The sequence below is a fragment of the Macrobrachium nipponense genome, chromosome 17, assembly GCF_015104395.2.
Source record: "Macrobrachium nipponense isolate FS-2020 chromosome 17, ASM1510439v2, whole genome shotgun sequence".
In the NCBI taxonomy this organism is placed as follows: domain Eukaryota; kingdom Metazoa; phylum Arthropoda; class Malacostraca; order Decapoda; family Palaemonidae; genus Macrobrachium; species Macrobrachium nipponense.
Genome location: NC_087210.1, coordinates 32101022 through 32125991, shown reverse-complemented (window position 1 = coordinate 32125991; position 24970 = coordinate 32101022). Strand labels below are relative to the sequence as shown.

At 34.8% G+C, this 24970-nt stretch overlaps 1 protein-coding gene across 1 annotated transcript in view; it reads right to left on the bottom strand.

Moving 5' to 3' along the window:
- LOC135196168 (NBAS subunit of NRZ tethering complex-like) overlaps positions 1–24970 on the bottom strand; it is a 668624-nt gene that overhangs the window by 135511 nt on the left and 508143 nt on the right. The window contains exons 5-9 of the mRNA XM_064222745.1: positions 13530–13720; positions 10913–11018; positions 10162–10328; positions 4008–4147; positions 3332–3463 (exon numbers count right to left, since the gene is read on the bottom strand). Of these exons, the coding sequence (XP_064078815.1) occupies positions 3332–3463; positions 4008–4147; positions 10162–10328; positions 10913–11018; positions 13530–13720 (736 nt within the window). The remainder of the gene's footprint in view (positions 1–3331; positions 3464–4007; positions 4148–10161; positions 10329–10912; positions 11019–13529; positions 13721–24970) is intronic.

Sequence of the window (24970 nt, the reverse complement as noted above, 5' to 3'; positions counted from 1 at the left end):
CTTACCTTTTGAGTGAGCTGATGTCCGAAAGTGGCGATAGAGGGGGAGGACAAACGGCAGAAAACATGAACACTTAATTTTACAAAACACTAAAAAATGGCAGAAAACATTAACACTAAACTTTACGAAACACATTAACAAATGGCAGAAAACATTAACACTTCTTGATTATCTCCAACTTTGTCTCCATAGAAAACATCCTCTTCTTTCTGTGAGCTTCAGCAACATTCTTGGGACCCATGGCTAATATCGTAAGTCATAAAGTAACTTACAGTGCAACGAAAGCGAAATCACTAACACGAATTTACGTTAACCCTTAAACGCTGAATGGACGTATTAAACGTTGAGTCAAAATCTCCCCTGATTGCCGAATGGACGTACCATACGTCGACTCAAAAAAGTTTTTTTAAAAATTCGCGGAAAAATACTTATAGGCCTACCAGCCGAAAACTTTTGAATCACGCGCCTTGGGGGATGCTGGGAGTTCACGGATCAAGGCGTTGTTTTGTTTACAATTGTTACGCTGGCGCGCAAGCGCGAATTTCTTTCTTATCGCACTAAAAACTATCAGTGACACATCTCAAAAATTATTTCGTCACTTTGACATAATTTTTGCACAGTTTTAAATTATCCGTTAAATGAAGTATTATACATGAAAATGTGCGCAATTTCATTTAGAATACAACAAAAAATACACATGATTGTAACTTTTATCAGTTATGAAATATTTCCATATAAATAACGATAAGTGCCAAAATTTCAACCTTCGGTCAACTTTGACTCTACCGAAATGGTCGAAAAACGCAATTGTAAGCTAAAAGTCTTATATTTTAGTAATATTCAACTGATTACCTTAATTTTGCAACAAATTGGAAGTCTCTAGCACAATATTTCGATTTATGGTGAATTTATGAAAAAACTTTTTCCTTACGTCAGCGCGGTAACTCTTCCGAAAAAAATCATACATGTGATTGTGGTAATGTTTGCACCATTTTAAAATTAGCCATTACATCAAGTTTTATATATGGAAATGTGCGCAATTTCATGCACAATACAACTAAAAACAACCCATGGTTGTAGATTTTATCAGTTTTGAAATATTTTGATATACCTCTTATATTTTAGTAATATTCAATCATTTACCTTCATTTTGTAACAAATTGGAAGTCTCTAGCACAATGTTTCGATTTATGGTGAATTTATGAAAAAAATAAAATTTTCCTTACGTCCGCGCGGTAACTCTTCCGAAAAAATCATACGTGCGATTGTGGTAATGTTTGCACCATTTTAAATTAGCCGTTACATAAAGTTTTATATATGAAAATGTGCGCAATTTCATGTAAAATACAACGAAAAATAAATTGAAGGTTGTAGCTTTTCTCATTTTCGAAATATTTGCATATAAATCACGATAAATAGAAAAAAAACCACGTTCGGTCAGCTTTGACTCTACCAAAATGGTCGAAAAACGCAATTGTAAGCAAAAGCTCTTATATTTTAGTAATATTCAATAATTTACCTTCATTTTGCAACAAATTGGAAGTCTCTAGCACAATATTTCGATTTATGGTGAATTTATGAAAAAAACTTTCCTTCCCTCCGCGCGCGGATTCTACGCCATAAATCGCGAATTGCGTACATCGCATTCTCAGAAAATTTGCTCCGTTTCATATTAGGCATTTCATAGTTTTATATATGAAAACGTGCGCAATTTCATGTAAAATAAATGGAAAAATATTTGAAGGTTGTAGCTTTTCTAATTTCCGAAATAATTGCATATAAAAAAAATTTATAAAAAAATTTCAACATTTGGTCATTTTTAACTCATCGGAAATGGTCGAAAACTGCAATTGTAAGTTAAAACTCTTACAGTATCATAATATTCAATCATTTGTATTCATTTTGAAACAAATTGGAAGTCTCTAGAACAATATTTAGATTTACGATGAATTTTTGAAAAAAACATTTTTTTACGTCCGTGCGTTACGAATTCGTACATCATTTTGTGATAATATTTTTCCGGCGTTGCTTTTATTGTTTTACAATGTATTATATATAAAAATGATTGCAATTTAGTGTACAATACAACGAAAAAAAAAGAAACTCGTTAGCTTTTACCGTTTTTTGCACAGCGTGATTTTAATACAATTATGTATGAATTTTCTTTTTTTCGCTACCATATATCGCATTATTTACATATGATAATGATATTATTTTTCATTTCTGATGATTGCATACTAAACTTCAGGCAATGACAAAAAAAGGAGCCAAAAATGAACTCTTAATCTTCAAAACTAAGTGCGCTGTGATTTTTTGAAAATATTATTTTTTCCGCTTCCGCGCTCACTCAAAACCGGCTCCGGCATTCGGGGGAGTTTTTGATTTTTACCGCTTCGGCGTTTAAGGGTTAACAAACAGAATATATGTGAACAAACGAATTCCAGAGATGTTTACGGTAATGCTGCCGCAAAAAATGGTCAAGGAACGCCTTTCTTTGCTTTCGTAACCTGAATTTTTCGTACGCAGGGACTTTCGTATGTAAAGGTTCCACTGTATATGTGTGTGTGTGTATGTATGTATATGTGTATATATATTATATATATATATATATATATATCTATATATATATATATATATAATATATATATATATATATATATCGTTATTAACAGTTAGTTAGCAAGAGCTCACAAACATAAATATTACTCAGAATACAGCCGAAAGCAAAGTGGACAAAGTGGAGTGTTTAACTTTACACCTGGGCAGGCGGACCTACCCACCTACCAGACAGTAGTTACTGCCTAACCACCTTGCTCAAGAATTTAACGGCTGTATTCCAGCCTATGCTGAAAGTAATTCCTAATGTAAAGGACAGAGGGTTTGTATATTGTGTACGAGAAAACGGGCATTACAATTTAGTTGCTTAAACCGCTGGTCTTTTCTCTTAAAAAAGTCATCATTACACATATATTTTCTGAAAAATAAATGATCATGATAGACAATGCTTACACACACATGCACACACACAAAAGCCATGGAAACTACAATATTAGATCAAGCTATCATATGGCTGTTTATATTCCAACAGGCACAGCCTACTGGCAAAAGGGTGCGTATAGGATAGTGGATTATAATTGACAGTTTCTATAAGGATTACGATAAAAAATGGGAACAACAAACAATTTTCTGATGCAATGAAAAATGTATATGCATAAAAGTATGACAAAAATACAGCAATACTTTTGAAGTTAATGCTTTCTAAACTGGCTTCTAAAACTGATCATTATCTTCTAGTCTTTTTATTTGTTGATTATAAAAAGTTAGTATATACCTGTTTTATTGGTCTTGATGGTGTTCCCTTGTGTGAGAGTTTCTTCAATCAGTGCAATGCGGAGAAGAGCCAAAGAGAACTCCAAGGCTGGGTTGTTGATGGTGGGTGGAGCATAACTCTTATAACTAGCACCTGCAAGTAGTTTAAAACTGTTGAGTATTGCACTTGAATTAAAATTAACTTCAGTTGTACGTAAAAATAAAGGTCATATCCAAAAGATCTGAGCTCTTTCATATAGGGCTACTTGAACCACTAATCTGTTACTAAAATGGAACAAAATGTCAAAAACAAAATTTTGATATAAAAAATAGTACCTCAACGAAATAATAAAATTCAATATACTGAAACCTTTGTGAAAAACAAGCCATCACTTGAATCTAGTCTTGAAATATGAATAAAAATGCCATATTCAAGATAGTATTCATTTATTGAAATTCTTACTTTGTTATTTTAAATTTACTGTTCCATTCACCAAACAATGGTGAATGGTTCTTTGCCTCACTTGCACTGTTTCTGCCTTTAATGAAAATGTATTTTGAGTGAGCTCCATGATCATCGAGATTCTAGCTCACTTAGTCATATTTCTAGATTCTAGAAATAGGACTAAGTGAGCTCGAACTAATTGAAAACAACAGTATACCACTCAAACGAAAATGAAGTCTATATCCCGACGTACCTATAGTACTAATGTGAGGTTCATCATGGATATCTGAATAAAATGCATGGCATCCTTCCCGACTGAAGTCTGCATTTGACTCAGAAAGAGGAATGTCACTCTCTCCCCGTGATGACAATTCGTGAAGCGGCTGCATCCAGCTAAAAAAAATAGTTTGCTAAAATTCATGTTATTAAGTGAGCAACATAATGCTGACTCAGGAAATTTTAAGGAAAACATAAAAAAAATCCGGTGGGAAATACTGAAATTATATACAAAAGCTTCTTCATTTTACATTCAATACATTTTAGAATACAGTAGTGTCTATTGCCCATAAACCTCTGGGACGATTTTTAGAGACAAAATTGACAGACATGAAATATAAGCTATAAGTCAAATAAACTATTATGTACAGTAATATAATGAAAGTACTGGTATATTACATATTATATAATATACTCATTAAATCAAATAAATTTTTCATAAATTCCAAAGTAACCAGGGATCTACCTCATCCTTCAAATGAAACAAAAAGGCAGAAAAAAATATTGAATACAATATTGAGAGCAACCACTCTACTATTTCACTTTCCCAATGGCCATTGTTACATTTTATGCTTCGATTTCTATTTTTATTTTATTTCTATTTTTTTGTATAAAAAGTTACACACCAAAAAAGACTAGCATGCACAAGCACGGACACACATACATAAATGATATATGTATGTGTTATTCAATTGTATTCCACATAGGAAAATGAAAAGTGTTTTTGTTAGAATATGCTCAACTGTTTCGTCCTCCAATGGACCTCTTCTTGGAAAGTTTAGTAAGGAAAGAGAAGAGTTTACAATGAATGTAGCCAAGAAGGGCCTAAAATCTTCACCATATGAAATACTGTTACGAGAAACCAGCAGCTTGAACTAAAAACACTCAACAGTACAATAACACAATTAAACAAGAAAGTAATTGTACAAATGAAAAATACCAAAATATCAAATGAGGCAATATGTCGATTTGAAACAGCATAACACTAAGTACATATTAACATACGTATAATATATGATAGTTAGTGGATAAAATTATCCAATTTGCACTGGCGACTCATGACATGTAAAATAAAAGGGCCTAATTTATACAAACAAGAAGATAAATTAAAAATTTTTCCTTTGCTTTGAACAATCTAAGCTGTCTCTATCGAATTTCTTTCGACAACACCTGTGTTCTTAAATAAATTTTTTGACCCGATCCAGTCAATTGGTAGAATTACACATACGTAATACTGTGAACATAAAGCATTGCTTGTATCATTCGTTCTTACACATTATATTTATCATGATTTAAAATGCGCTTTTCGATTGCCTTCCCAGATTGTCCAATATAAAAACTACCGCAGTTGCATGGTATCTTATGAATGACGCCTCCATTGTTTTCCGGACTATTAGGAATTAAAGTTTTGCCAATGGTGCTAAGATATGAAAAAGTAGCACTAAAACCGAGTAACCTTAGGGCAGGGGTGACCAGACTTTTGGACTCCGAGATCTACTCTAAAAGACAAACTCTTTTATGATCTACCATAACACATCATCACATGTTATTACGTTAGGAAAAATTTAAATAGCACCATACTACGATAAAACAGAGTACAATCACCTCACTTATATATATATATATATATATATATATATATATATATATATATATATATATATATATAAATAATATATATATATATATGTGTGTGTGTGTGTGTGTGTGTTTGTGTGTGCGCGCGCTTGTGTTTTTGTTTGTTTATATAAGATTGTGGGGGAACGGCGATCGACTATTTGGTCACCTCTGCCTTAGGGGGTTGACTATAGACTCTACTGTGGGATGGTATGGGAAAGACATAAAATTCAGCTTTCTTTTTCTTTTCTTTCTTTTCTTTTTTTCTCCTCAGATGAGTAAAATGTTTTTCTTGCTAATGTTAGACTATAATCAATTACTTCTAATTTAAAATTATTTTGAATACCAACTTGATATATAAATTCTAGTTCCTCACTGATGAATTCCGGACTGCAGATATTACGAGCTCCGAGATCACTGCTCTTAATGCTGAGAGTTTTACATCTACACTTTGTGGGAGGAGTTAATTATAAGATTGTTATTAGTAGGTTTTCTGTGTATTTCAAACCTCACAATTGTATCATCCAAAAATGAAATTATACCATTGTCTTCGTTGCCAACCGTAAAAGTTATGGAGGGAATTGAATTATCGAGGTCTCTTGAAATCTTCTGAATGTCAATATAAATTTTCATTACAGCAAATACATAGTAAACATATCTCAAATAAGCTATTCTACTCATAAAATTCCATGTTATATTTGATAATACTGGGGGAAAGTAAATACCCGTCTGCATTCCATTGTCGACCAAATTTTCCAATAAAAATAAAACAGGCGTCAACCACGCAGTCTGGTTAGTTCTAAAATTACATGGTTAGGAAAAAAGGGAAAAAATTTTCATTTATAACCTGGTTTGCCTAAATTAGATCCTTTTATTTTATATGTCATGAGACGTCAGTAGAAATGGGATAATTTTATCCACTAACTATCATACGTATATTATACATTTGTTAAGAAGTACTTAGTGTTATGATGTTTCAAATGGACAATTGCTTCATTTGATATTTTTCATTTGTACAACTACTTTCTTGTTTAACTGTATTATTGTATTAGTGAGTGTTTTGAGCTCAAACTTCTAGTTTCTCGTAACAGTATTTCATATGTTTAAGATTTTAGTCCTTTCTTGACTACATACAGTGTAAACTTTTCCTCTTTCCTTAATACACACTCCAAGAAGAGGTCCATGAAGGACAATACTGCTAGGCATATTCTAACAAAATATTTTCATTTTCCTATGTGGAATACAACTGAATATATATGTGTATGTATGTATGTATATATATATATATATATATATATATATATATATATATATATATGTATATATATAACATATAAATATATATAAATATATATATATATCTATATATATATATATATATATATATATTAATATATATATATAGTGGATATATACAGTAATACCTCAATCGTATGTGCTGAGAGTTGTGCAAATTCATAGGCACAAACTTTTCATCGGAACCTGACTAATTGGCATACACGATTTTTTCACAAACACACAACATTCTCAAAATCCTCGAGAAACTGTAAAGAAGTGATTATGTTTGATGTTTCAAGTAAATTTGTAAGTTTTCATGCTTTTATGTGTAAATTGGTATAAAAAAATTTGAACTACCGGTATTTTCCTTTGGTACATAGATACTGCAAGATACTATGGTCTCCTCACACTAACCTTGCGAATAAGCCCCGCCCACCATTGAAACTGCCTAGAATGCAGGATTCGTCAGTATTGTATATATTACGAGTTTAATCATTAACAATCATACAAAATATAGCATATCATTACAAAATCTTGATGTAATATTAAATTTCTAATCTTTCTGCATCATTGCTGTCACTGAAATATTTGTCACTGTATAAAAAACAAAGAAAACAAATGCAACTGTATGCAAAGAAAGGAGAGGCATGCTGGTTAATGGAACAGCCTTTGTTTTGGCGGGACTGCTGAATCTAGCACTTGTCACCTCACCAGATGATTTCAGTCATGTGCATGCATTCGTTTGTTCACTATCTGAGACCTAGGGAGGAGAGGTCATCTGATTGGACACGCTTGGTCCACCGTCCGATAACTCATGCTTACTGGATTTCTCCAGTAAGTGCAATATATACATACATACATACATACTACAGACATACATACAACATACATACATAAAAACATACATACAATACATATATATATATATATATATATATATATATATATATATATATATAAATATATAGAATCTACTGGTCATTTTTACCAGATACATATGAAATTTAGTAGCCACAATGCCCTCTTAATTTCTCAAATTCTTTTCTCATTTTTGGATACGCTTCGCACTACAAAGTCTTGAGCTCCAACTTCAAAGAAATTTGAAGAAATGATGTCCGGTAGCAGGAAACGAACCTGCAATACCATAATCACGACGAGGTCATCTTGCCGACCTGACCATGAGAAGGATAAAAGTCTATTCCCTCTCGTACATACATATACTTGTCGTTTTCAGTGATATATTCATTAAGAGCTGTAATAGACCCATCTTCACCATTGTAGTCAAGTGGGCAATCGTTTTTATTGTTTTTTAGGCTGAAATATATATGCCCACTTGACTACAATGGTAGGGATGGGTCTATTCCAGCTCTAATAAATATATATATGAAAACGACAGGTATACATATTGAGAGGGAATAGACTTTTATCCCTCTCGTGGTCAGGTCAGCAAGGTCACCTCGTCATGATATGGTATCTCAGGTTTGTTTCCCACTACCGGACATGATGATTTCTTAAAATTCCTTTGAAGCTGGAGCTCAAGGCTTTGTAGTGACAAGTGCATCCAAAAAAGAGCAAAGTATTTGAGAAGTGAAGAGGGCATTGTGGATATTGCAATGTCATATACATCATATATATATATTAATATATAAATAATATATATATAATATATATATATATATATATACACACAGTGGACCACCCATATTCAAGGCACCGACAATAGAGTTATGGCTGCATAACACACCTAGCAGAGGCGCAATTTACTGGAAATTGGCGCCAGAATTCACACAGTTTTGGTTAAAAGCATTTTTTGCTTATCATCGCCCCACTGAGAACAGAAAGTAATCTAATCTCTCAATTACCTGGATTAATAAAGCCAAAGCCCAGTTATATAAAATTTGGATAAAGTAAAAAAAAAACTATATAGGAGTAAGAGGCAACTCTGTACCCTTAGCCCCCTTAACTTGTCAACACTGCATTAAGTGTAAACACTCAATATGCATATACACAATGACCATCACACTTTTAACTGAAAACTTAATGCAAATGGCAATTAGCTACTCTATTTCCCCTTATTTGTAACAAATTATACTGTATAATAAATAAACTGAAACAAAAAGCACACCTCCTCTTTTTTTCTCTCTCTCTTACACAACTCTCAAAATGGTACGTTACACCACCAGGAGAGGATGCTTTATTCCTATTTTTGTTTAAAGTGGAGGAGGATAGATTAATATTTGTCTTGAAGTTATTATTCAATGAGATATGGGTGACGACGTGAAAAATACCATCAGGTTGGAAGAATGGTGTGATCATTAAAGTTCCAAAGAAAAGATATCTGAGTAGGTTTGGTAATTGGAGGGGAATCACTTTGTCCTCTGTAGCCTTGAAAATTTTCAGGTAGAGTAATTTTGAATAGGTTGGAGCCAGTGGTTGATGATATTCTGAGGGATGAACAGGCCGGTTTTAGACAGGGGCGGGGTTGCAATGATCAGATCTTCATAGTTAAGCATTTAATGCAGCAAGCTAATGAAATGAAAAGTCCGTTAAGTCTTTGTTTTGTTGATTTTGAAGAGGCCTTTGATAGTATTTTGAGACGGACTATGAGAAAAATCATGAAGCAATATGGAATACTGGAAAAGTTTGTGAGGGTTGTTATGAGCAAACAAGAGGGTACATCTTGTAATGTGATGATTAATGGGTGTTTGAGTTTTTAAGGGTGGCATTCCGTCTCCTCTCTTGTTTGTGTTGGTCGTAGATTGCGTTATGAGATGCATTAAAAGAGAAATGGATGCTGGTATACTCTGGGCAGAAAATGGGAAACTTCTTGACTTAGATTATACTGAGGATATGGTTTTGATCTACGAGGGACCAGATAAGATGCAGTGTTGGATTGTCTAGTGAGTGAAGGTCCACAGGTTGGTTTGTTTATTAAGAGTAGAAAAACTGAAATCATGAATATTAAAAATGCACAGGATTGTCTAATTGAAAGCATGGTTTTAAAACAAGTGTATAAGTTTAAATATTTAAGCACTTATTTAGATAATGATGGTTCTCTCAGAACAGAATTTATGGAAAGAATAGAAAAGGCTCATGATCATGAGGCAATGGGAATGCTTAAAAATATTTGGAATAATAGCAATTTGTTATGTGATGTTTGTGTAACATCTACTGGAGACAAGAGATTATGTTACATTTCCGAATACTTGTAAAAATATCAAAACTGTAGGTCCTACCTCACTGCGGATTTCCAGAATTGCTTTGATGCCACACTGGTTACCAAGTTGGATGTTGTATAAGCGGTAACTGACAGTACAGATTTAGTTACCCCTAAAGTACCCTGAAGCAATCCTGTTTTTCTAACAGGTGACTCTGGGCTAGATAGATCATCTCCACTTTCCAACTGGAAGAAAAATACGGAAAGAAAAATTTAAACAAGGAAAAAAAAAGCAGTTTTCTATCTACTATGGTAGTCCTTGTAGCTCTTCTTACAACAAAAAGGTTTGTTATAGTAACAGGAGTAATAATGTTTGTACTATGAATGGATTAAAAGAAGGCAATGCTGCATAACTATGAAAATCTATTAAATTAACCATGGCATTAATTTTCTGCATCTCATTACAAAGAGTTCATAAACAACATGATAATAAGTAGTTATGAGAACATAAAATTCACGAAAGTGCCTCGTAAGTTCTGAGATGCATAAAAAAAAGATATACTGAAGGGCATAAACGTAACACTGCAAAAGTTTTCTAGTGCCACATAGTAGGTCACAAAATAGATTTTGAAGACATAAGAAAGAACCTACTGTGAAAAAACAATCGATGAGATGCTTCCTTTGTATATAATTCCAGGAGAATGAACTACACATTTCGTATGCAACGGTAATCATGACCTCAACTGATGGTGAGGCCAAAACTAGTCTCGCCTGATTACATCATTTACTAAATAAGAGCACATTGAATTTTTTTGCACTGGTGCACTTACATTAGAAATAGCATCAACAAAGCCATCATCAGAATCTGCGCCTGTATCGTCAGTATCCATCTGTGTGTTGACCTTGGCATACAGCATTGCCATTTCGACCTCATTCCTGAAATGATGGGTAAAGTAGCTACATCACCCTACTATGATCAAGAAGAGCAACTGGTTAAGTTATCTAAGCACTTTCACTGGCAATTACAAAAAATTCAATCATGCTTCTACAAGGAATGCAGTGTATGCACTGTATATTTGGAATATATATATATATATATATATATATATATATATTATATATATATATATATACACACATATATGCATACATATATATAAATATATATATATATCTATATATAAAAAAAAATATATATATATATATATATTTATAAAACTATAAAATATATATATCTATGTAAATAATATATATATATATATATATATATTATATATATATATATATATATATATATATATATAAATTTTCCACTCTTCAGTCCTTACACGATAAAATAAACACTATACAATCCCAATAGCTTCAACTTTTACTTCTTTAATCACTGCCATTCATGATTCACACTCCACTTCACTACCAGAAGGTGTTTAACAATGCCTGTACACATTCTCACCTAGGCATTCATACTCACTCAGACTCTCACGGGTCTTTCACAAGGACTGCTTCCTTCCCTGTGTCCAACACTCTGCTACTCACTTCATCTCCTCCTACCATCATCCATTGCATCTACTCCTACCTAAACATTCAAATTAGTTGCTGCAAATTCCGTATCATCCTCACTGCGCCATCCACCAGGTTTCCATCTCCCCTTGAAACCTTATTCTTGCTTACATCTACTTTCAACTTCTCCCTTTCTCTTCTTGCAAATAGTTTGAAAGTTTCGTTATCTTGTCCGGTTTTCCTCCACTATCCCAATTCGTAAAGCATTATCTCCAAACTTCGGCCGACCCATTCTTTATTCAGGACCCACTCCTTATTCCTCAACTTCGCGGATGCTTGTCACGTCTTTCTCTGACAATGGGCAACATTCTGTCAATAATCATGATAAACAATGATGCAGGCACGCGCACAAACAAACCATAGACCTATTTTAACACCAAACCAGTCACTCTCACATCTTCACAATCTGATGCAAGATTCTCTTTCATCAAACAGTTTTAGTGACTGTCCACAATTTCTCATCTTTACCACACAGACTCAACAACCTCCAAATCGAAGCTGTGAATTTGTTTTATGTCCATGTATCTGTTATACAAAATACACTCCTTCCCATTTGCTTTCACACTTCTCAAACAACAGTTTCAAAGCACAGAACTCATCCATCTCAAAACTAAATCTTTCTGTCATCAGGTGCCTCCTCCATTAAAATTCTACTTTCGCCTGGTAAACTATGTCAAGTTGTGTCCTATAATTTCTGCCTCCTCTAACTCCCACACCTTTTAAAAGCAACATCCATTCCTTCAGAATCCTTCCCTTATCCGGATATACCATACACAACCTGGTCAGTACCGAAGGATCCTGAAACTCACACTAATCTCTTTGAGGCCTGACTCATTCAGCCCTCCCTCTCCCCTCACTTCCATGAACGCCAAATCTTCAAAATACCCATCCAATTGTTTCTGGACCGCATCTCTCGTATTTGAATCTTTATTATGTGATCCAAATGTTTTTATCCTTCAACATTCACCCTCTGTCTTTTATCTTCATTATCTGACTTATTTTTCTCTCTCATATGTTTTTAGACTACCCTTTTTATCCTCATGTATTACGGTACACGATTATCACTTGTTGCTTTACTCAATTTCTCATTTCCTCTTCCCACTACTTGCTGCTTTTATTCCATCTCCGTTTCCTTCTATACCCATAAACTCCTTGCTCACTTTATAGCCCCACCATAGAATTTTACATCTTGCTTCTATACTCCTTTCAATTCCATAGCTTTAAAGTTACCCCCCCCCCCCACTTCCATTTTCTCAATGTTTGCTCTTTTCACTCCACTATAAAACTCCCTTGACTTAATTATACAGTATTTGCAGGCACGTTTCCTCAGTCCTTTCCTACTTAAGCTTATATCAATTGTTTCAAGCAAATAATACTCATATATATATATATATATATATATATACTATATATATATATATATATATATATATATACATATATATATATATATATAATATATATAAATATATATATATATATATATATATATATTTGTGCTACTTCCACCTAATTACATCCAATAGCTTACTCAGCCATCTGTTTTATTTGTAGCGAAATACTCACTCCCTTGCTATTTTCGTTGCCACATGTATTTTCAGGAAAATCCTTCGGAAACCACGTATTTCTAACAATCAAACCCTTTTCCAACCACTTTTTCACGGCACTTTCTGCATTCCATCCTCATTTAATCCAGGAACTCCCTACCCACCAACAAGACTTGGTCGTTCACTTTTACACAACTTTACATTGAAATCCTTCAGCACAACCACCCTCCCATACTGTTCCGTATTATTCATGTTCTGCGAGAGTGTTTCATTCCGATTTCAGATAATTAACCAGGCGTCACTTGTACGATAATTAATAAAAATTAGCATCGCATGTCACCTGGCATCCAGCAGATCCTGAAGATGATCGGCGGACGCATAAGTCAGGGCGAAATTGAGGAATCGCGCCCGGGCAGTGAGGTTGGCGTACTGATGAGCTCTTCCAAGTTGCTCACAGACGACCCATCCTTCGTGGTGGTCGCCGCTCACCAGTTGCTCACAGACACTGCTTGCCACGACGTAATCTCCAGCCTAGAACAAAAAAAGAAGCAATTGAAAATTTCCGTTAGAGCACACTATACGATGGTCATGATTTGTCACATAAAAGTCGATTTCCACAAAAGACCAGATATTGTTAAACATTTCCCTTCTGTATAAAAGGAAGGAGTGGGATACTTGTTTCAAAAGTCATATATTGATAGACTACCATTCACTGACGTCCTCCATTGCATTTCTAGCTTCCAATACCTAGTACACCTTGTAATATATTTGTCTGCGGCACGCCTGTGTGTATGAGAGAGAGAGAAGAGAGAGAGAGAGAGAGAGAGAGAGAGAGAGAGAGAGAGAGAGAGACTTACGGACAAAAACATAATTTCTTTGTATACAAAACTACAAGAACACTTTTATTTTGACGTCTAATGTCTACATGAAAGGTGGTTAAGAAATAACAGGAATTCGTAACACAAAGATGTTATAATGCAACAAAGTACACTATAAAAAACTGATAATCTCTGGTAACACAATGGGTAACATGAGTACATAAGATTATTCTAAGAGTATTTTAGTTTTCTAGAATAAAACCTTCAAAGCGGAAGATTTGCTCTGACAGCAACGTTGGAATAAAACTGAAATAAAACTGAAAGTACTGGTTGTTTAGGATTTGGAAGAGCACAGTTACTGTGTCTGTGGTGGCTGAACAATCCAAGCCTTAGGAAGTTCTGTTTGTAATAAAATTGAGGTGACATAAAAAAAAAAGGTACTCGTTGTTTGAATTTGAGTGTGGGTAAAATTGAGTGAGGTAGAAAAACAACTATGATAGTAAGTTCACTTTGGTCAGATATAGAACAGGAGCTGAAACAGAAAATTTCGACGAACTGGATTCTGTTCCTGGTTGGGTTTGGAAAACGAGAAAGAATGGAGCACTGGATGATTACAGTGCCAATGCTAGTTTAGCCTAGTTACTGACTAGTTATCGAGTCATGCAGAAAGGCGAGAGCCTTGCTGCAATGTGTTATGATATGGGCTGGTTTGCATAGAGCAATTTTTCGCAGCATACTATTCGTAAAGTATACTTGGGACAGGGAAAAATATCGAGGAAATGAGTTCATTAGTGTGTCTCTTGCTAAATCAGCCGACAGGTTTAACAATGAAAAAGAAAAAAAGAATTGGCTAGAGGTGGACGTACGTTATAATGATTATCTGGCTGAAGAAAAAGTAAAAAAAAAAATATTGTTTCAATAACAGAGGGATAGTTCAAAATGTACCTACAAATATACTTGGGAAGATGATTTTATATGAAGAACTGTCGAATGGTATTGATAGATAAATGCTACTCTCCCCCACCCCCGCCCCGCCACCCCAACACAAAATAGTGGTCCAGTACTTTAAAAGACATTAACTTCACTAGTAAGAGGTTCTAGGAATAATTTATAAGCAAGCCAGAACTATTTATGATAATTCTTTTATATTACTTTGTGCCTCGGTTGACCTAAGTCATAAATCATATGCATAGTACTGTAAGACGACTTCGGTGGGTCGGCCCCTTGAAGGAGGTGTGACGGCGCTAGGGATCGAAGAGCTAACCCCCGCTGTAGCCACTCTCTTTCAGAAGAAAAAATGAATGGTGAAAATGTATCTATATCTACGTATATCTATTCATGGAAATCTGTAGATATATTTGGGTAGAAAAAGGAAATAAAAATTGTCCTTAAGAAAATAACGCAATTTGAAAAGATTATATACAAGTACTCAGTAAGGGTACAGATATAATAATCATGGAAATAGAGAGGGAGTAATGAAAAACAGAAAGAACAAAGTGAACAAGAAGTCTGGGGAGGATAATCTCTTCTAAGAGAAAATGAAATTCTGAGAGCAAGGTTAACAACAAGCACTGACAATCAAATGTAAAAATGGAGAGATGAATTCTGAAGCGAATGCAGTGCTTGGGCGGTGGAGTGAGTATTTAGAAGAATTGTTGAATATGGAAGTTTGACCAGAGGCCGAGCTGAATTGCGCGAGAGCAAAGAGAGTTACTGTAATTTTTCAGAACGTTCGTATTAGTGAAAGCAATAGTTAATGGACAAAAAAGTGGATGCTCATAGTATGATGGTGATAGTGTGACTAAGTGGCTGGTCTAGGTGTGTAAGGTATGTCTGGATGAGGGAGCTTCCTTATCGGTCTAGGTGTGTAAGGTATGTCTGGATGAGGGAGCTTCCTTATCGGTCTAGGTGTGTAAGGTATGTCTGGATGAGGGAGCTTCCTTATCGGTCTAGGTGTGTAAGGTATGCCTGGATGAGGGAGCTTCCTTATCGGTCTAGGTGTGTAAGGTATGCCTGGATGAGGGAGAGTTTCCTTATCGGTCTAGGTGTGTAAGTTATGTCTGGATGAGGGAGAGTTTCCTTATCGGTCTAGGTGTGTAAGGTATGTCTGGATGAGGGAGTTTCCTTATCGGTCTAGGTGTGTAAGGTATGTCTGGATGAGGGAGAGTTTCCTTATCGGTCTAGGTGTGTAAGGTATGTCTGGATGAGGGAGCTTCCTTATCGGTCTAGGTGTGTAAGGTATGTCTGGATGAGGGAGAGTTTCCAAGATAGGGACCTCAGGAATAACTGCAGCACTGCATAAAAGTCAACAAGATATAGTAGGGAACTGCACGAATAACGTAGGCATCACAATAATAAACCAGAGAAGGTGTATTTGATTTTCACGGACGAAGAAAAAAAAAAGGAAGACAGGAATACTGGTGGGGAAGAATTGTAGATAGACAAAGATGGTGGTAATTGATGGGTAAGAAGTTTGAAAGTAAATAGCAAAAGCTACGTGTGGCATATATGAACACAAAGCAGATTATAACAACATTGTTGTAGGGGCATTGAGGAGGGTATCGAGAATTTATGGGATAGAACATAAGTTGTTGAGGATGATTAAAAGTTTTCATGTAGTATCAAAAGTAGACTGGAGAACAAATAAAATAGTTCGATATACAAATTTATCTTAAACTAGGGAGCGTTATGTCACCAAGGTGAAATATGTCATTACGGATGAAGAGACGCAAGAAGTCTGAGTAAGGACAAACGTTATATTTGTAAAACTATGGGATGGGATAAGAAAATCAGTTGTGAATAGCTGTTGTTTGTGGATATCATACTCATTTGGAACAGTGAGGGGAAAAAAAGCAAAAACTAATGAAAGACGATGCAAAAGATAGTCGGCGGTAAATGTGAGCGAAAGTAAAGTTATGAGAGTAAACAGAAACCAGGAAGATGGAGGGAAAAAAAAAATGGATGACGGAAATTGGAAATGGTTGATTTGTACACCTTTTTTGGGAGTACACAATCTGATGAGGGTTGAAAGAGAGAAGTGGTTAGTCACTGGATAGGTGAAGCAAGAAAGAGGGTATGCATATAAGATGGGGGTACACTTGGGGTTTCCAAGGACGCCAAGGTGTTAATATACAGTAATAGTTGAGCCGACTCTCCTTTATAGAAGGGGAGTGTCAGTGTGGATGCTGAATGCGAATAGAAAACAGCTGAAACTGTTGAGATGAACTATTTTTGTAGAAATTACCAAAAGAGATTCACGATTTTATCTCAAATACTGCTAAAAATAGGAAGGGAAAATGGGAATAATAAAAACATAAGTGTATACGTACTACGGTCCATTATATTTATCGATTGGGTATTACAACAGATATACAAGTTAATCAATTTCTACGAATGTAACTAAACAATTTAGAGAATGACATTATCATCATCAACCACAGAAAATTTGTTTCTCAAGTTGAAAATGATTACTATAACCCACTTACAAATTTTAATGGCAACATATACTAAAATCAATGAAAGTTGAAACACTTGGCACTGTCGTCGACCTTAATTTTAAACGACCAGTCATTGAGAAAATCCACGGAAACGAAAAACGAACGATTTAATGGGCACCATTTTAATTAAAAGACCCTTCTACGATCACCAACTGCCTTTCTCATCTTACGGTTATAAATATGTATATCCCACGACAGCCTTCAGAGAAGTCGCAAAGGTTTCGTTAAACCGCATACTCATTTTTTCCCCTCTCTTTTCTTCTTCTTTTTTATCTTCATATGCTCATCAGGAGGGACCTTTAGTTCTTGAAAAGGAAGCCAAGGCCAGCAGCAGATTCCGCTCCACTAAGCTGACACACGCAACAAAGCGCTTACCCGCCATCCTCCAGCCCTCGCTCGGTGTCTCATCGAACCTCACTAACAGACGTTAAGAATATTCAGACACTGTCAAACAATAAGGCAGTGGATAGGTATGTATTCAGAAGCTTGCCAACAAAACAGTTCTGCGACAGAGGGAGAGTGGGTGAATACTGAAGAGAAATTGTACCAATACTGGTAAGAGTGGGACTGTAAAGTAGATGAAACCTACAAAACTCGATAATGCATTGAGACAGAAGGAGTGAATATGACTCGTTGCCAAACCATTGGGATTAAGGGAATAGAGAAAAAATACTTCAAAAAACTTCCCCTCGAAGAGATATACAGCTACGCAAGATTTAAGAAACCCAAGGTTATTAAAAAAAAACAGGTAAAATTCAGGGCACTTTTGCTCCACTTCAAAAACGGAATCGCATGACTGGTGTAACGTACTAGTGCCTAGTTCCACGGAGTCATGACCATATGAGTCAAAACCTTTCTAACGAACCTTTAAGGACGAATAAAAACACATAAATATATTATTAATACCATCCTTCGCTGTCAACTGCTTCGAGTAAAATCGAATAAAATACTGCACTGACATGACTCTAAAATATTGAGAGAGGCATAAAACGAGTGTATTTCCAACCACGAGAAAACGCCAGAGATTTTTCCCCTGAACATTTTGAGCGCAATAAGTAACATTCGCAGTAAAGCTTCAATAGAGATCATATGGACTGCGGTCATCTGGATATTCACTAATTTTACAGAGCGTTACTTCTTTCAGGGGTAGCAATCCTATCATTCTGGCTTGGATAGAAAAATATTATTTCTTAACAAAATTTTTTGATATGAACAAAACATGAAAATGGGATTAAATTAAGGTCGCACAAAACCTTTATATATAACTTCCAGTCACCTCCTCCGACATATATACACACATCCATATCCAACTATCTAAATATCTATCTTTCTATTCTTATAATCTATCTCTCTATCTATTTGTATGTATATATAGTTATATATATATATATATATATATATATATATATATATATATATATATATATATATGTATGTATGTATGTATGTATATATCTATATACCTACACATGCATGTGTATATATATATATATATATACATACATACTCACACACACACACACACACATACATATATATACATATATATATATATATATATATATATATATATATATATAGTATATATATATATATGTGTGTGTGTGTGTGTGTGTGTGTGTGATAAATATATATATATATATATATATATATATATATATATATGTGTGTGTGTGTGTATGTATATATATATATATATATATATAATATTATATATATATATATATATATATATATATATATATGTATGTATGATATACGTAAATAACTATACAAATGCATGTAGATATGTATGCATGTAGTGAGAACGTCACTGCAGTCCTGAATTCTCCGCTATGCGCTGGTTCGAAACTATTACCAAATACAGAATTCCCTTTCGGTTAACATATATGGAAATATATTATTTCCGAAGTAGAGCGAATTGGATATTAAAGGACATTTGTAGCTTAGTGTTTGTATATGAATCAAGGTAATGTGATAAAAATTCATAAATATAAGCCACAAAAATAAATGCCTTTTCCCTTTGGTGTGGGGTAGATCTAGAAGGAGATGATGAACTTCCAGGTTTTTGGAAATATTTTTTGGGGAAGAAAGCTAGCCCCATGCCCAGCATAAAGATACCCAAGGGGCTTATGACGTCGGCTGGTATTTCATCTAGGTGCTGACAACCTGGTATTACGATACATATATATATATATATATTATATATATATATCGTAGTATATATATATCTATATATATATATATATATATCTATATAAACTATATATATAGGGTATATATATATACTCGATATAGGGTCGATGGGGAATGATAGCTCAGTGGTTACCGTCGAGTGGGGCCGTTGGAAAGGTACTATGTCAAGAGATCGAGACCCGGCGGTACAGATCCCTTCATCACTTATGATTCTCTTTCGGTGATCATTCCCATCGGGGATATTCCAGAAGTAGCAGGAATTGGATACTAAACATTTGTAGCTTAATGATTATAAAAATAAATCACGGTGATGTGATAAAAAATTCCTATATATACATATATGTATATAGATACATACATACATACACAATATACTATATATATGTATGTGTATACATATAAAACTCTCTAGTCTGCTGTTAAGTAGTAACTGCTATAAAACTTTCCAAAGCAGTCAAGCCTCCCGGAACACAGAAGAACAATCACGAATTCCAAACCAGCTTATTTATAGAAATGAATTTTTGAAATCCTTTATTTTTCTTCGTCAAAAATACCTTCTACATCGGAAAATACACATTCTAACCATTAAACTTTCCTCATTCTAACCATTAAATCATAATTAACGTAAAAAAATCTGAAGAACTGCTTATGGTAACACTGCTAAAAGCCAATGTTGTGAAGAAAAAACGGCATCGCTGGTCAGGATTCCAGATCAGGCGAGGGTAAGTTACAAGCAAGGAAAACACCCACTTCAAAAAGCTTTAGGAGAACTGCAGCTTCTATATCAGGCGAGGTATTCAACACACCAAAGATGAGGGCAATTGAAAATTCCAAAAATAATATTCGTAGGTCGAAAAACGTTCAGAGTAAAACGTTCAGAGTAAAACGTTCAAAGAGGACATCGACGACTTTCAAGAAGAATAACTAAAATTCCAAACTAAGTACAAGAAAGCGAACAAGAGTAAGTTTTGAAGAAGGCGGAGAGGACAATTACGACTTTCAAGAAGAATAACTGCAATTCCAAACTAAGTACAAGAAAGAGAACAAGGTTATGTTTTGAAGAAGGTGATAGCAATTTGAAACTTCCAAGTCATCTTGGGCTACGATCAGTATCAGAGAAGCTGAAAGCAACTATGACTTCCATAATAGCAAAAGGTAACCAACACTCCCAACGGACTATTGCTTCCAAAATATCTTATCTATGTCGCTGAAAGCAGACGACTTCCCCTCAATAATGGAAGGAAACTATAATTTGCAAAGCAGAAAAGGGCAAAGAAGCTAAGGACAACTACGATTCTGAGAACACGACGAGGGCACGAGGCATCTGATATGACTTCCAAAGAATGCGAGAGCACTTGTGATTTTCATGACGGTGAAGGAAACACAGAGTTTCGAAGTGAGGACATCAGAGAATCTTTGTTGTGGCCGGTATGTCACTCACTACTGAATTACAGTTGCAGAAACTGACACTCTGTAATGCTGCATCCAGTGATCAAGTCCAAATATCAATATCTGGGAGAAGTTCGGTTGAAATCGAGTGCAAGCACGATTTCCAAAGAAGGCGAGAGCAACAACTTCCAAATCAGAGTATTAAAGACCACTTCCATGGAAGATGATGGCTAACGTAAACTCCAAAGAAGGCGAGAGCAGCTGTAACTTCCGATAGAGACAAAGTCAAATGAGACTTCCAGATCAGATTATAACAGCAATGTCCCAGGGAACCCGATTCGAACTTCCAAAGTCAATGAAAGCAAGACCAAAAGAAAGTGGAGGAATCTACCACTTCCACATGAAGGGGAAGACACTTGCAACTTATCTTTATTCTTCGAAAGACACATTCATAATACTTATAAATTATAAATTCCATAAACATCAATGAAATGCAGACATCAAACCCTGATAGGTAAGAATGATTAGTAACATTCACTTGTCCTGCATTATTGTTGAAAGGATCTGACAAAAATTTCACCTTGGTCATAAAAAATATATCAGGTAACAGAATGAGTCCTATCTAACTCAGCTTGAAGACGAGGGAGACCAAACTCTTCGAAAAAAAAGAGAGAGAAAAAAAGTCACCATTCAAAGAGAAAAACGGTAAGGGGGAGATACTTATCTATGAACATCTTCCACATTCAAAAACATAATCTCGTCCCTTCCAGGTTGTAATGTTCGAACCACTAACTCAAAGCGAGAGATTTCTCAAATGCAAACTTTCACTGTAATGCAAGATTCTGCAATTCCGGCGCATGTATACAGGAGAACCACAATAATCACTGCTGAAGAGACATACTGAAGCCGCGGATGAGCAATTAAGACAGAAAAACGTGCGAGAATTTTCTCTGGTGTTGTTGCTACGCGCTGATTGCCGACAGAGCAGAATGGTGCAAGAATTTACAAGAATTGACGAGAAGGAGACAGGAGAGAGAGAGAGAGAGAGAGAGAGAGAGAGAGAGAGAGAGGCTGGGGTTACAAAAAACGATAAAACAACACGACAGGGATTGGGAAGTTGTTATTCGCAAGTTCTCAAATATAGGTACTGTCAAGGTTATTTGGACCTTGGGTACTACTGTCATGTTGATTTTATCGTATTTCCCCGTCCCCCCTCCCCCCTTTCTCTCTATCTCTCCCTTCACATCTTGCAATATATATGCATATATATATATATATATATATATATATTATATATATATATATATATATATATACTATATACACACACACACACAAATCGGGCAGATTCGATGCACATATATAAATTGCAGTCAAAGGAGTACACTGGGGACTCACACTTCTTTTATTGCTTCCAACGTTTCGTGATTCATAATTACATCTTCAGGGCGTTCTAAGGAAAAGTTGATAAATTATTAAAAGTACTGAACGGCTAAAAAACCAAATTATGTTAAAATATTAATCATTAAAAATCTACATAGGCAGTTAAAAATTATAACCATTAGAGTACACCTAATACATACACACAAGGTAAAAATTACGACACACATGGTTACACAAAAGCACATTAAAATGAGCAAAATCACAAAACACTCCTAACAAATTACATAAAAAAAATACATTTTGTGCCTTGTGTGTGTGTATTCAAGTGTGCTCTAATAGGTATAATTTTGAACTGCCTATGTAGATTTTTAATAATTAATACTTCAAAATAATTGAGTTTTTTAGCTGTTTCAGTACTTTTATTAATTTATTAAATTTTCCATAGAATTCCCTGTAGATGTGATTATGAATCACGAAACGTAGGAAGCAATAAAAGAAGTGTGAGTCCCATGCGTAATCCTGCCCTTTGACTGCAATTTGTATATATATTTATATATATATATATATATATATATATATATATATATATATATATATATATATAATATATATATGTATGTATGTATGTATATGTATATATATTCATACTTGAAGTGCTGAGTGGTGGATGCTCCTTCCATACAGCCACAAAATCTCCACAGACACTGATCAATCCTTTCGCGTATGACGACGTTTCCACCACCTCCACATTTGTCATCTTGTCAAGTTTTCTTACGCCAAACTACAACGAACAATTCATACAAAGAGCTTCAACTTGTACTTCATTTGCATACAACATCTGAACTGCATTCCCATAATGAGTTGGCTCTCTCATAGACACTCCAAGTTCTTTCCTTATCCGTTGGAAACACCAAGATATCTTCCTTACAGAATCAATTTTGTTTCTCACCTATTGTCGAGTCCTGCCTACCATCATTCATTTTCTGTATTCGTAAAAAATAAACACTAGCACCCATACTACTCAATCACATACATTCCTCCCTCATACATATCAAGATTTGCTGTTCCCTCTTGGCTTCTATTTACTCTCATTACCTTACTCTTGTTACTATTTATTGTCAACATTTCCTTTTGCAAACATTTTTTATGCTTCCACTAGTTTCTGAGATTTCTCTTCGCTATATACAATACTGAGCTATATCACCAACCATTCAACACTCGGCTCACAACTTTGCGCGTCCTTCTGATTCCTTACTCTCACTTCTCGTATCGCGCCATCTACAAAGATGCCCCTATCTCACTGACTTATGAAAACCAAACTGGTCTCTCCACACACACAATTCGCTCCCATCCCTTGAACTTTGAATTCCTCTCAACTAATCATTCCTATATCGCACCTCACGAAAGGCTGTTGTGCCTTCACGGGATGTAAAGTAAGATTCTGCAAGCTGAAAGAAGAGAGCTTGGCAAGAGCCGCAGGAGGGTCAGAACCATACCATTAACAACAGAACCTATTATGGCAGTTCTCAACAACTCTCGAGGGGTGAGGTCCATCCAGGGGTCATGCTTACGTTGTCAGCCATTGAGCAATGGCACAAACATATACAGGAGCATCTCAAATTAACGGACTTTAACTTCACGTGCTTCTTTACGTATCAGCTGCATTATTATATTTTACTATGCTACCATTTTGCCTGTGAAATTTAAAAGAAAAAAATCCCTTAAACTGACTGTTACTTAAAAGAAAGAAAAAAATCCCTTAAACTGACTGTTACTTAAAAGAAAGAAAAATATCGCTTAAATAGAATGTTAAGTTTAAGTAGAAGTTAGATTAGGATAAGAACTATGGAATGATGTTAGCTGTAAGAAATCTAACAGATATTAAAGTACAGGCAATAATACAAGGTCTTCGTTACCTTACGGACTTTGTTACCGATCAGAAAGGCGGAAAATCAAAGCGCCATATATATACATATATATATATATATATATATATATATATATATATATATATATATATATATACATATATATATATATATATATATATTATATATATATACATACATACATATATATAAATATTTATTTATTTTGTCGGCCCAAGAGGCCGCGCTTTCTAGCAACGACGCCAAACTCAAATATCTTCCGAGACAAGACGGCACAAGAAGCCTTCACTATCTCGGTAAGAATATTCGAATAAGCGAAATGATGTTATGTAAACAGAAATCAGAAAGCATTCTCTGCTTTTGTGTGTGTGTGTTAGCAACCGTATGCGTTTATGCTTGTTGTGTTCGGAGTTAAACGAGACATTATTTCAATTGCGCTCTACCACAAAATCTAATCATCTTTCTGATAATGTGAGTGCAATCCAGTGAGTGCAGAATAATCCTACTTTCAAAATCACTAAAATACTGTGAAAAAAGCAACACTGCAAACCACACTGACTTTAGGAATCCAAACTGAGGAGAAGTGCAACCACGATGTATTTTAATTAA